The 15146-nt window shown below is 37.3% G+C and overlaps 1 protein-coding gene across 50 annotated transcripts in view; it reads right to left on the bottom strand.

Moving 5' to 3' along the window:
* Positions 1 to 459: 459 nt before the first annotated feature.
* Positions 460 to 15146, bottom strand: part of smoc1 (SPARC related modular calcium binding 1) — a 156991-nt gene continuing 142304 nt past the window's right edge. For 26 of the 50 annotated variants that reach the window (XM_021467091.3, XM_068214310.2, XM_068214309.2 and 23 more), the window contains one exon: positions 460 to 579. In XM_021467091.3, the coding sequence (XP_021322766.1) occupies positions 535 to 579 (45 nt within the window). In that variant the 3' untranslated portion in view covers positions 460 to 534. Of the gene's footprint in view, positions 583 to 15146 lie in introns of all 50 variants that reach the window. The other 24 variants (XM_021467096.3, XM_021467094.3, XM_068214308.2 and 21 more) reach the window with 1 other exon arrangement.

Raw genomic sequence — 15146 nt, 5'->3', positions numbered from 1 at the left:
GATACAAAAAAGCACGCACAGCGACCTCTCGCGGATTCACGAAAACAAAAACTGCACAAATACATACCACCCGGGACGTATTTCACGGTCTCCAGAAACGTTCGCTCGACTGCGTTTTCAGAATGAGCCTGGGTTGTTTTTTTTTTAACTCAAAATATTAAAAACTTTCAAGAATTTGAGATTATGATGACGCGATCATAACAGTCTTGTGAAAAGGGTCCATTTGTATAAAACAAAAACTGCAAGATAACGTGGTCCAGGGTGCATATTTGTTAGTTCTCAAAAATGTAGTACTGTATACATGTTTTCCAATGAGCCTGGGTTGATTCCTTTTTTTTTTTTGTCAATCTTCATACTAATAAAATGTTAACAACACAAACAAAGGACATAATAAATGTCTAACAATAGGAAGAGAAAGTGCAAATATTTTGGCTCCATCTTTTTTTTCTTTTTTCTTGAGGAACCTTTTTATAATTTCTCAGAATCCTTCGTTGTACTCTTCCAGCAGTGAACAGATGCCTTCCCATTTTATGCCTACTGCCTCATCTTCTGGAGCTTTCTGTCTTCAGGCCCGAAGACCTACTGGGGGAAAAAGAGAGCGTGGTGAGATAGGTAAACACCGAGGTATTCCATCTCTACTTTAGCTGGCTTACAGATGCGCCAAAACATAGCAATAGCGTGACAAGACAGCAGCATTCTTCAGATTATCTGCACTCAAGCATGCACACGTTCACATATGCGCACATACATGCACCCTATATCTTGTCTGCCATCACACACACATGACAAATAGGAACCGAGATAATGCGTGTTTGGGCATTGTGAATGTTGTGGGCTTTTGTCTGCAAGCACAACATGTGCAACAAACACTTTCAAGATGAAATGGCCAATATCGACTTCTAGGATGCTCCGGTGCTACTGAAGAAAAAAAAAATGCTGTGCATACGTGAGAATCTTAATGATGAGGGGCGATGTTTGTTCTCTTTGCAAAGTCATGTGGGAAACAGATCCTTCCCTTGCGGCTTCTCTGCTGCTAACCTCCTTGTATTTAAGTCTCTCGTTTGTCCATTTTACATTTGAGGTTGGAATGTTGGACATTAGCTCACAAAATCTGTGATGATGATACTACTACCACTAATCACAACAACAACAACAACAACAACAATATTAACAACAAAATACTACTACTACTACTACTACTACTAATAATAATAATTATAACAACAACAAAAACAATAATAATAGTGACTTTAACAACAACAACAATAAAAATGCCAACAATAATAATAATTATAACAACAACAACAATATTAAATAATAATAATAATAATAATAGTAATAATAATGATGATATAATAATAATAATAATAATAATAATAATAATAATAATAATAATAATAATAATAATAACAATAATAGTGACTATAACAACAACAAGAACAACAACAACAATAATAATAACAATAATAATAATATTAATAATAATAACAATAATAGTGACTATAACAAGAACAACAACAATAATAATAATAATAATAATAATAACAATAATAATAGTGACTATAACAACAACAACAACAACAATAATAATAATAATAATAATAACAACAACAACAACAATAATAATAATTATAACAACAACAACAACAACAACAATATTAAATAATAATAATAATAATAATAATATAAATAATAATAGTGACTATAACAACAACAACAATAATAACAAAAATAATAATAATTAAAACAACAACAACATATAATAATAATAATAATAATAATAATAATAATAATACTAAAAATAATAACAATAATAGTGACTATAACAAGAACAACAACAATAATAATAATAATAATAATAATAATAATAATAATAATAATAATAATAATAGCAATAATAATAGGGACTATAACAACAACAACATCAACAATAATAATAACAACAATAATAATAATTATAACAACAACAACAACAACAATATTAAATAATATTAATAATAATAATAATAATAACAATAATAACAATAATAGTGACTATAACAAGAACAACAACAATAACAACAATAATAATAATAATAATAGCAATAATAACAATAATAGTGACTATAACAAGAACAACAATAATAATAATAATAATAATAATAATAATAATAGTGACTATAACAACAACAATAATAATAACAAGAATAATAATAATTATAACAACAACAACATAATAAAATAATAATAATAATAATAATAATAATAACAATAATAACAATAATAGTGACTATAACAACAACAATAATAATAATAATAATAATAATAATAATAACAACAACAATAATAATTATAACAACAACAACAATAATAATAATAATAATAATAATAATGATAATAATAATTACATTGTCATTTGTTAAAGGGTCACGAAACACCAAAACCAGTTAACCAATAGTTAAATAGTGATCTGGGATCTTGAGTCAGAACAGACCACTGTGCATAGTTTTAGAAGCGTGAGAATATATATATATATATATATTTTTTTTTATGTCAGCTGTTTTGTTAAATAAAAAGTGTATGTATACAACAGTATTTTGCTTGTTTTGACACATTATTTAAAATTTGTGGCAAGAAAATACTTAGTTTGGTGTGGTCAGAGCGAAAAAAGGTAAACCCTTATTTTATTGAGGCCTAAAAAAGTCACGTGAAAGAAAACAAATTGCAATGTGACACTATTTTCATTAATTTTCTTGTCGGCTTATTGCCTTTAATAATCCGGGGTCGCCACAGCGGAATGAATCGCCAACTTATCCAGCAAGTTTTTATGCAGCGGATGCCCTTCCAGCCGCAACCCATCTCTGCTAAACATCCCCACACACACTCTCATACACTACGGCCAATTTAGCCAACCCGATTCACCTGTACTGCATGTCTTTGGACTGTGGGGGAAACCGGAGCACCCGGAGGAAACCCACGCGAAGGCAGGGAGAACATGCAAACTCCACACAGAAACGCCAACTGAGCCGAGGCTTGAACCAGCGACCCAGCGACCTTCTTGCTGTGAGGCGACAGCACTACCTACTACGCCACTGCTTCGCCCTGACACTTTTTTTTATGAAAGCATAACCCGTTTGCTCATGCTTATTGAGTAAGCTCATGTACAAAAAACTGTTAAATGAACGAGAAGGCAAAAGGAAAGAAACACAAAATCTAAATGAAGTAATTTTAGCATGCCAAAGTCAAATTTACGCATATTAAATATATTTTCCTAACAACAAAATTGTAGCTAGTGAAAATGACGAGTGGCTAGTAACGGTGGAAAATTACTAGCCACAATGGCTGGTGATCAAAAGAGTTCAAGCTTTGATAGTATACAAACACTACATCAAGCATAACAAAGTTCAACAATAGTACATATGATTAAGATGAAAACACCATCATAAAAATGATTAGTGTTTATTGTTTCTTAAAACTACCATCAGGGTAGAGATTTATTCAAACTGCTCCCTTTTCTTTGTAAAAATAAGCTGTTTTTATATCATAAACCTTACATGCGGCCAAAAGACTGATTATTTAGTTCACGCCATGTACTGTACAGTCAACCATAATGGACTGATGTGGTGTATAATTGGATCATCATGGCATTGGGAACAGGGACATTTGGTGTCCACAGTTTGGGCCATAAGACTCCTTTTGGGGCTATCAATCAGACAGAGGCTGAGGAGCTTGGGAGATGGGTAAAGCGGACAGATTGCTTACAGATGGCTGCTGTTGAAGGGAGTACAAGAGTTCCAGGGAAGAACCCCCCTTTTCTACCCCATGGGGGAAGGGGCTGACAGGCAAAGGGGGGTCCTGGGCCCTGGAGAGTCCTTCAAATGTGTGTGTGTGAGGTCAGTGGCAGGCATTTTGGGGGTAGGGAAATGCAGGTGGACGGTCAATCAAAAGGAACAGACCTGTTTTATCAGCTATAGTAAATTTACTGCTTACACAAGCTTAAGTTCAAAGTACACTTCAATCATTGCTCGTAAGCAGCTCTAGAGCCGAACGCAGTGCCTTTCAAAATGTAATTCATTAGATAGCGTGCGCAATGATCAGTGTGTGAACTTGAAAGTTCTTCACCTGCCATATTTGTAGATCTTCGGGCCAGACAGAATCTGCAGGCATTTTTCTTCTATTTCTGGGCAGAAATTTGTAAAAAAAAAAAAAAAAAAAAAAATCTGAGGATTTATGCAAATTGATTTTGAGAGAATAGTAACATGTGGAGAAAACATCTTTCATTATAACTTTTATTTAAGTTTTACAAAGCCAATGCAATTAGAACCACACGTCTGGTAAACTAAACAAGTCTCTCATATAATAAAATATTAATTTACAAACTGTATTGTAATAATATCACTGAAATTAATATTAAAAATGAAATATATATTTCAGGGCTGCACGGTGGCTCAGTGGGTAGCACGTTCGCCTCACAGCAAGAAGGTCACTGGTTCGAGCCTCAGCTGGGTCAGTTGGTGTTTCTGTGTGGAGTGCTCCGGTTTCCCCCACAGTCCAAAGACATGCGCTATAGGTGAACGAGATTAACTAAAAATTGGAGAATGTATGGGTTTTTCCGGCGACGCAGTGGGTAGCACGTTCGCCTCACAGCAAGAAGGTCACTGGTTCGAGCCTCGGCTGGGTCAGTTGGTGTTTCTGTGTGGAGTGCTCCGGTTTCCCCCACAGTCCAAAGACATGCGCTATAGGTGAACGAGATTAACTAAAAATTGGAGAATGTATGGGTTTTTCCGGCGACGCAGTGGCGCAGTGGGTAGCACCTTCGCCTCACAGCAAGAAGGTCGCTGGGTCGCGGGTTTCTGTGTGGAGTTTGCATGTTCTCCCTGTGTTCGCGTGGGTTTCCTCCGGGTACTCCGGTTTCCCCCACAGTCCGAAGACATGTGGTACAGGTGAATTGGGTAGGCTAAATTGCCCGTAGTGTATGAGTGTGTGTGTGTGTGGATGTTTCCCAGAGATGGGTTGTGGCTGGAAGGGCATCCGCTGCGTAAAAACTTGCTGGATAAGTTGGTGGTTCATTCCGCTGTGGCGACACCGGATTAATAAAGGGACTAAGCCGACAAGAATGAATGAATGGGTTTTTCCCAGTACTGGGTTGTGGCTGGAAGGTCATCTGCTGTGTAAAGCAGTGGTCTCCAACCATCGGGCCGTAATTAATCAAATTATTTATGTAGAAAATATTCCCCCCGCGACTTGGTTTCTTCCACTCACCCCCACCATCTCACGTGAAATGGACTATGCCAAAATCCACCACGGAGCGGGAGCGACCGCTAGAATATAGCTCAGTGGTGGTTGTTGATAGTTTAAAGTTATAAAACAGGTATTATATAGAGCAAATCAGCAGAGCATTTATCGGTGCATATATGTGTGCGTGCATCGCTAAGTAAGTACCCGAAATCATTGCAATATGTATCTATATGGAGTTTCACATAATCATGCTCATTAGGGCTGTAACATGCCAATGCATACATTTAATTCGGCTATACGGTGGTATTATTGTTAATATGTTCGTCAGTTGAAATGTTTGGCACAGATGTTATGTATTTGATGCATATAAACCTTGATTGAAACATAATCAGACCGTGATAGTGCAACTAGCGCATGCGCACTGAGTTGTTCATGATTAACCTATATGCACGAGCGCAGCAGCTGTGTTCACGTGAAGACCCCCCCCCCCCCCCGCCAATTGACAACCGTTGACCGGTCCGCGGTGATAAAAAGGTTGGGGACCACTGGTGTAAAGCATATGCCAGAATAGTTGGCGGTTGATTCCGCTGGGGTGACCCCTGATAAAATAAGGGACTTTTTCAAAGGAAAATGAATGAATGAAAGAATGAAGAAGAGGCTGCACGGTGGCGCAGTGGGTAGCACGTTCGCCTCACAGCAAGAAGGTTGCTTGTTCGAGCCTCGGTTGGGTCAGTTGGTATTTCTATGTGGAGTTTGCATGTTCTCTCCGTGTTCGTGTGGGTTTCCTCTGGGTACTTCGGTTTCCCTAACAAGTCCAAAAATATGTGGTATAGGTGAATTAGGAAGGCTAAATTGTCCGTAATGTATGAGTATGGATGTTTCCCAGTGATGGGTTGCAGCTGGAAGGGCATCCGATGTGTAAAAACATACGCTGGATAAGTTGGCGGTTCATTCTGCGCTGGCGACCACGGATTAATAAAGGGACTAAGCAGGAAAGAAAATGAATGAATGAATAAGTAGCATGTACTGTGATTTTACTAGCATAAGTTACCTCGCTCTGGTTGAAACATATTGTAAATTGTAACTGTAGTGTATGAAATTACACATCAGTCACAGCAAGCATTTCTATCTAACATCGCTATGGTCACAATTTGTGTACCCATTGGTACCGTTGGACGTTTTTTGAAGAGAATCTGAGAGTTTTCCTTGTTTGTCTGTTAGCGTGGAGAATTCCTTTAGCTCTCAGTGTCTGCGTACTCATTCTCCTCAAAAGCCCAATTCCCTTCGGTAATTAACAGGCACCAGAAAAAGGGCCCACTTTGGCCTCGACTCTTTCAGAGCGGTAAAGTGATGAAATGACTGTGCCATTAAGGACACAAAGCCTCTCCCTGCTCACCCCGTCCCCCTCATCTGATAAAGGCTGGGGAAACCAGATCCAGTGTGTCTGAGAGCTGCCTTACCTGACTGCTGATCTCTGATTAGGACGTACATTACAGACCTGGAACTGTAGGCTGGTGCTTGGTGGCAGAAAAGGTGTGCAACAGGGTACAGTATCACTGATGCTGATTTAAAGGGTATGCTGAAGGTATGCTTAACTTTGTGTGATTCTAAAACTGGTTTTCTGTACAAATCCAACACAATCTCATGGCAATTCGTAACTTTTTAATTTAGTAGCTAATTCGTATTAATTCATACGATCTAATTCGTACAATTTAGTACGATTTGCTTATCCCCCAATGACGGTTGGGGTTAGGGGTGGGGTTAGGTGCCACGCCTCCTTTTTAAAATCATATCATTTGGTACGACTGAAATCGTACGAATTCATACGAATTAGCCACTAAACTGGAAAAACGTAAAATACTTACGTTTTCTCATGAGATCAGGCTGTACAAACCAGGTTTCAATGCTGAATACGAGGACTCAGACAACTATTTTCAGTTACTTTTCATTTCACAATTGCGACTTATTTTCCACAATCACAGGTTTGTGGTTTGAGACTCTCGTGCTTTGTAATATCAACTTGTATTTGCAGTTATTATTTATTCATTTATTCATTTTCCTTTTTATAAAGATTTTATAAAGATATTTCTGTGCTGCTGCCCTCTTGTGTGCGATAAGCAATGTGTTCACATGTTTTGGACCTGCCTAACACTAATACAATCTTAAAATAATTTTTTTTTTTTAAACTCTGCACCATTGACTTAAAGGGCCATGAAACCCCCTCGTTTCAGCAGGGTGTTTTCACACCTCTACTTTGGAAAAAGTCAGAAAAGTGGGCGTGTCCAGCTCTGTTTAGGGGGGAGTGTCGGAGGAACTAAAGTGGGAGGGTGTGGGAGTGTCTATTTGGGCGCGCTGAATTTCAGAGTCAAAACACAAAAACAGCGGACAATGTGACTGTGTTTACATGGACATCTGTAGTCGAATTCTTTGCCAAATTATTAAATGGTAGACTTTAACTGCAGTTTGGCTCTTTCATTCAGAGAATTCATTCATGCCCCTCCCGATAAACGTGATATTTGATTGGAGGAACTGCTCTAAGCGTGTATTTTTCATGCAATGTTTGATACCGCACGGCGAATGAGAGAAAAAAAAACTCAGCATTTCCCGGAAACTTAGATGCACACGGCAGGTAGCGTCAGAAAGCCGCGTGTGTTATTCCGGTCACTAAATCCAACACGAGGTTATAGTTAAGTTGTAACTGTTAGTGCTAACTTGTTTACACTCGTTGCAATAGTTTGTTTGATACGAATAAAATACGAACTGAATAAACAAAGAGCACTGGTCGCTCACTTACCAAATCTGTAGAGGCAGGACAATCACCAGCAACTAGAGCCGCGTCTTTATTTAGAGGCGACTAAAGCGAATCTGGTTCTCATCGTTTGCAGATGAGAACAGCTCTCAGGTAAACAATAATCCTCCTTGGACACGTAAATTATTGTTGTCGCGCGTCGCGTACACTGTAATCCACACGTGAGTCTGAGCTCTCACAGAGAGAAAATGAAAACGAAACTTAACTGCAGCAACACTTCACGCTTGTTTTGCCAACACAACGTGGCGTCTCTGCCATCTACACTCTGACAGTAATGAATATTAATGAAGTTGCACAATAGAGCGCGCTGATTGGTTTGAACCAAGCCTTACTCATGCATTAATGCATCACACTGTAAGACGTAATAAGACTCACTCTGGCACAGACGCCCAGTCTGCACGCTGGAATACACGCTATTATGTCATGGCCGTGACGCAGCTTCAAAAATTCGTTTCAAACCGGAAGTACGAATTTGCTTGAAATAACGCAAAAACAACCAATTTACACTTTTTAGTGAAATATAGGTGTCCTAATAGTGTTTTTAGCAGTGTGGGACACATATACGACTGTCAACAGCTCAAAAAATGTGTTTTGGTGTTTCGTGACCCTTTAAGACCAGCTTTTAGTTGGTTAATGGCAAGGTCCTTTTCAGCTGCCTTAACATAGCAATGCAATAACAATGCCAGCACGCTCATGGATGCACAGATGGGAGCAAATGCAGGCTGTCGTGTCCATGGTGAAACTATATTTCATGTTTGTAAAGTACACCCATCGCATGTTTTCCGCTACATTCATTCTTCCGTGGCGGACACCAAAATTCATCCCGCCACGGCTACATTACAGCTTCTTATTCAAAATATTTGATCGTTTTTATAAATAGTGGGTTAAAATCGCACCGAAAACGTATGAAAATGTAAGTGAATAATAACTTCTGTGACCGTAGCAGTGCTGTGCAATCTGTTTAACCCTTTAAGGCAGGGGTCTCAAACTCGCGGCCCGCAGGCCATTTGCGGCCCTCAGTGCAATATTTTTTGGCCCGCGCCGACCGCTGTACACTGACAGAATCAGCGGAGCGGGGAGAGAGAGCGCTCCCCGCTCCGCTGATTCTATCCGTACACAGCGGTCACTGGCATTCCCCGCCCGCCGTGTAAACAAAGGGGCGGGGATGCCGGTGACGTCACCACGCACTCCGCCCCTTTGTTAGATGCTGTGACGGGTGGGAAGTGTTAGGAGGGAACTCGCGCCGGCCAGAACCAAGGTAAGCTGTTCCCGCCTCTGCCTGCCACCTACCTAGCTACAGCCTGCATCTTATATATATTATAGGTAGATACAAACTGGCACAGACTGATGTGACTGGAGTGGGGTGGGGGTGTTTTATTTATACATATATGCGCAAAAAAATCTGCACTTGAGCAGCGTATATTTTATGGCGCGCAAGAGGTTTTGTGCACGAACAGAGGAAATCGGCGCTCACGCAGAGATTGACATGCTCGTCGGCTATTACATGAATGCGATCTCGATTGAATACTGCACCCATGACATTTGTCAATGAAATAACGCCACATGTAGTGGTAGATCTGTGTAAAATGCCCAACAGTGTCTGCCGCTACAGCTGGAATAAAATCCTAGAGGAAACACAGCGTAAATTCATAAGTCATACACAAACAGACAAAGAAAATGTTGCATCGGTGTCTGTTCTAATCGCAGATTTTGGAATTGTACCATGTATGCGTAATTATAAAATCGTAAAGAAAAACGGAACATACTCGTAATTTTACGACTATGTTCTGTTTTCCTTTACAATTTTATAGTTACGGATATGTGGATTTCATTTACGCATTAAATATTTATGACGGCGATTTCATTCCATATATAATCGGAACAAACAATAAACAACTTAGATGTGGGTCTGTAAGCAAAAGGCGGTCCTACTTTATATTAAGTGTCCTTAACTACTATGTACTTACATAGGAATTAATAGTTTCTTGTACTTATTGTGTAAATACATGTATTTACTGTGTACTTATGCTTGATTAAATACATGTATGTAATTACATCTGTGATTAACTTTTGTAACTACATTTGTAAATACACTGTTGACCATCCCTTACACCTTAACCTACCCTTAAACCTACCCATGCCACCAAACCTGTCCATAACCCTACCTCTATCTCAACTCAAAAGCACCACAAGTGTTCTCAAATACATCATAAACACAGTAAGTACATTGTATTTATTTTTTATGTAAGTACATAGTAGTTAAGGACACTTATAAAGTGGGACCCAAAAGGCTACAAAAATGGACAAAAAAGAAAGAGCGATTCATTCCCAGGCCATACCAAATTTCCCAAAATAAGCAAGTAGTCTGCCTCCTTTTTTACATACTCCATAGAAAACATCACCATGATGTCATCCATAATTATCGTAAATGACTAAGACGCAACAAATCCGTGTGTCTGCATCATTCTCCCAGCCAGATGCTGAAAATGTTTTTATCACAAGCCTAATGGCACGCTCACACAAAGCCTTTTTAATACGCCAGAAACAAGAGCCGAGTCTCACGTCTGCTGTCAAAATGAAAGCAAACAAACTGGCATATTTTCCAGCGCTCTAAACCTATTTTTTTAAGACTGGCATCTACTTTGTGTCCATCCAAAAGCAACTGTTCCCCCCACTCGAAACTGTTCAGTGGCATGTGAGCTATTTTAAATATGCTGCCAAACACTTTAAATTGTGTTAATGAGAGGAAGTACCAAAATAAGTGTTGCAATGCACTGGTAGAATCGGTAGAAATGTGCAGAGCAGGTGGGTCCCATGTTGTGATATCAGGCCTACTCCTTAAACAATTAGCCTGGAAGCATGGCCCACCATTATTTATAGAGCCCTCTTAATTTCTAACAAAGGCATTAAAGCGCAGGCGTGCATTAAAGGCTAATAATTAGTTTAGTACCGGGTTTGTTACATAGACTGAAAAGAATGTGTGCGTACAATAGATGGCTGTTGTTGTGTTTTTTTAAAAATCAAGTCACCTTTATTTTTAAAGAACATTCAAATACCTCCTCTACACAATATCTTGCACAATCCTATAGTTTGTCTTACGCTGTGTGTATTAAGTATAAGTATTCATAGCTGCAACCCAACACTCGCAAACACTCATACACATATATTACGGACAATTTAGCTTATTCAATTCACCTATAGCGCATGTCTTTGGACTGTGGGGGTAACGGGAGCACCCGAAGGAAACCCACACGAACACAGGGAGAATGTGCAAACTCCACACAGAAATGCCAACTGACCCAGCCAGGGCTCAAACCAGCGATCTTATTGCTGTGAGGCGTTCGTGGAACACACTGCGCCACCGTGACGCCCTATGTTTTAGTTCACTGTAACTTATTAAACTAAGTTAATCATGTTCTTACTTTATTTTACAAGTTACACAAGCTGTTTTTAGTCAGAATAACATAATATAAGTTCAATGGACTCATAAGGTTGATGTGATTCAGCTTAAAAATTTAAGGCAACCAGGATTTTTTAATAGTGTATTAAAGAGTTCATTTGCAAAAGCCGCTAAATGCCGTTTCCGCCAAAAATGAGCAAATGACATTGTAGTGAATGCATTAGTCACTTAGTAGACCATCAACAAATAGATTTACTTCTAATCATCCAAATCCCAGACTCAGTTAGCCTCTAAATGCCACTTGCCTTTGACAGCAAAAGCCGATATATCCTGAGAACCAATCAGAAGGTGCAAATCGAGTCATATGGTTTTAATGTAGCGGTGTGCTGATGCACCAGCTTTTATGAGGAGACTGCTTTATTCCGCTTTCGATTTCGAAACTGCATGAGCCTTTCTGACTGGCATCGAATGGCAAAAAAAAAATGTCTTTAACCTCAAAACTGTAACAAAAAACAAAACACACTGTACAGTCGGAAGGGTAACATGCATTCATAAGGTTTTTTGTGCATCGGCACTACTTTTATTAAATCTGATTTACTATACATGAAACGGCAACTGCGTTTCACGGAAGACAGATGCCGTTAAGATGCCGTTTTTTTTATCCCACGTGGATGCTATAAGGATAAACAAGAGACCAAGACCTTGAGTATGGTGAGAATGAATGAAGGACAGCTTCTAAAAGTGTCTGAGAGGCATCCCCTTTTTGCCCATCAGGCTCACCTTGTGTTTTATTTGCTAATTTAAGTTTTTTATTAAGATAAATACAATGTATAAAATATATTATATAAATAATATAAATACATTACTTCATAATACGTCTGGTAAGATTTTTCATTTATGGACAATACACAGATGATGTTTCACAGTAATTTTAAACTACATTATTTGAATCTACCAAGCTTAGTTTACAATGTTTACAATGTTTACATCGCTCTACTTACATTAAATCTAAAAACGAAATATCAGAAATGACAACAGATTGTTAAGGTATAATTAATGTCAGTTTTAATGTTATTGATTAATGCACTTATTGACAGATTTCATTCATTCATTTTCCTTCTGCTTTTTCCCTGGTTTATCACAGCGGAATGAACCGCCACTTACTTGACAGACATACGTGTTTTTAATTTTAGGTGGTTTGTGTTTGGTAAAATAATTTCTAATTGCATCTTTAGTGTTTTTTCAGCTAATTACACTTGTCTCAATTGGTGGATTAAGGGGTTTTTGCAAAAAAAAAAAAAAAAAAAAAAAAGCACATGTGGATTTAGCTGATTTGACCGAAAAGAAAATTTACTTTGTCTAAAGTGACATTTTTGAAAAAAAAAAAGTTATTTTATTTACTAGCTAATAACCTTATCATTACATATACAATGAAGCTTCTACACCTAATCAGAGGAGCTTGGTAGAAAATGCTCATTTACAAGAAAAGAGGGCTGACGGATTAACAGGGTTTTGCATCTGAACTCTTTATTTATTATTAATTAAAATATTTATAATCTTTTTATTACGTTTGCCATAGAGAAGCCAAAGAAAAACTAACAAAGGAATGACATCAAAGAGCCCAAAAAAGCAAAAACTGTTCACATCAGTGGTGATGTCTAAGAAAATTATTATTTTCAGTGAATTTCAGTAGACATCTGATAAAGATAAACTCAAGCAAGTCACTGTAGTTATAGAGTAAGTGAAGCTGTTGATACTGTTTGTGGAGTTGCTAATAACCCTCTGCTGAAATGTTGAGAGATTTGTTTTATTGCTATTAAGGCTGTGACTGAAGTCAGCTGTAGTTTTGCGTTTCTCCTCAGTGATTCTGCTTGTTAACAGCAGCTGTTCATCATTAATGCTCAATTAACACTTACAGTAATCACGTAATAAATCTCATTACATCAACTTAAATGCAGTAAGTTTACAGTACTCATAGGGACTAGTAACTGACTTTAAATGGTTTGTAGCAATCAGTTTGCTCAAATGGTTTGAGTTGCCTTAACTTATTGAGTTTGACAGTACACAAGTGGTTTGAGTTATCTTCATGTATTGCGTTTTACTGTACTCAAATTGCTCAAAATGTGCTCAAGGTTCACAGATGAGTGTTTGAACTTAACTGGTTTGAGTGAGTAGTCACCAAACAGGTTTAGAAATAGAAAAATAATACATTTAAATTCATGTGAAATTGGAAAAAAATTACAAATGTCGAAGAAGATTTTGTATAGTTTGTTTCTCTTGAATTTTGCTGTTTGTAATTTTTCAGTTAATATTTTTCTATAACATAAATGTGAGTGTATATACATGCAATTTGTGTTTACACATATAGACGTGCATATACTGTATAATGAGTTTAAGTTATTTAATTGTCCTTCAATTACGATGTGTCCGCAAGCATTGACAGTGAATATGGATAAGTGATAGAATAACTCTAAGTGTAACCTTTAATTAGAGCCCAAAAATGTGACTGTACAATAAAGCATTCAAAAACTACAGCCTTTTATGTGTCAATGATCAAAAAGGGTAACTTGGAGTCTCCAAGTGGCCTTTATTGGGAGTGCCTATACATTCATTTAGATAAATATGTATTAAACACTAATTTTCTAAGGTACTGTTATTAGAATAGTAAATTTGGTTTGTTAAGTCGTCAAGCTTTGATCCAATTGTCTTTTCAACCTATTACCTCCTAATTATAGTCTTCTGCAGGCATTAATCAAGATAAAAAAATTTTAGACGGATTTTGATTTTTTGATTTTTCAGTGTGTCTTAAGTTTAATCATTTAGTATCAATAAAATTTACAGTGATTCTGACTATTAAGGAATAAACCTCAGTGTGTCACCTTTCAAAGAAGACCAAAATCATGCATAAACTTAAAATGGTTCAAAAATAGCATGCAATTTACTTTGGGTATGCATTTTTTTGGGGATTTAAGCAAATTTTCCAGGAACCCTAAGGGGTTAATTTACTGGGTTTTACAGTGCAGTAGACTTCAGTATAACTCAGCGTTCAAGGTAATGAGTTAATTAAATACCTCATTACTTCAACTTAAATGGAGTAAGTTAACAGTACTCATATAAATTAGTTTTTAACTCAAATAGTTTGTAGCAATCGGTTTCCTCAAACTGTTTAAGTTGCCTTAACTTATTGAGTTTTACAGTACTCAGTTGGCTTAAGTTCTCTTCATTTATTGGGTTTTACTGTGCTCAAATTGCTTCATGTACTCAAATGGATTAAGTTCACAGATACGCGTTTCAACTGAACTGGTTTGTAGCAATCGGTTTCCTCAAACGGTTTGAGTTGCCTTAACTTTTTGAGTTTTACAGTACACAATGGGTTTAAGTTCTCTTCATTTATTGGGTTTTACTGTGCTCAAATTGCTTTGTGAACTCAAACAAAATGAGTTCATAGATAAATGTTTGAACTTAAATGGTTTGTTGCAATTGGTTTCCTCAAATGGTTTGAGTTACCTTAACTTACTGGGTTTTACAGTGCAGTAGACTTCAGTATAACTTAGCGTTGAAGGTAATAAGTTAATTAAATACCTCATTACTTCAACTTAAATGGAGTAAGTTAACAGTACTCATATAAATTAGTTTTTAACTCAAATAGTTTGTAGCAATCGGTTTCCTCAAATGGTTCGAGTTACCTTAACTTATTGAGTTTTACAGTACTCAATTGGC

The sequence above is a fragment of the Danio rerio genome, chromosome 17 (genome assembly GCF_049306965.1).
Source record: "Danio rerio strain Tuebingen ecotype United States chromosome 17, GRCz12tu, whole genome shotgun sequence".
NCBI classification, from domain to species: domain Eukaryota; kingdom Metazoa; phylum Chordata; class Actinopteri; order Cypriniformes; family Danionidae; genus Danio; species Danio rerio.
Note: the sequence above shows the minus strand (reverse complement) of the source record. Positions and strands in the feature narration are given on the sequence as shown.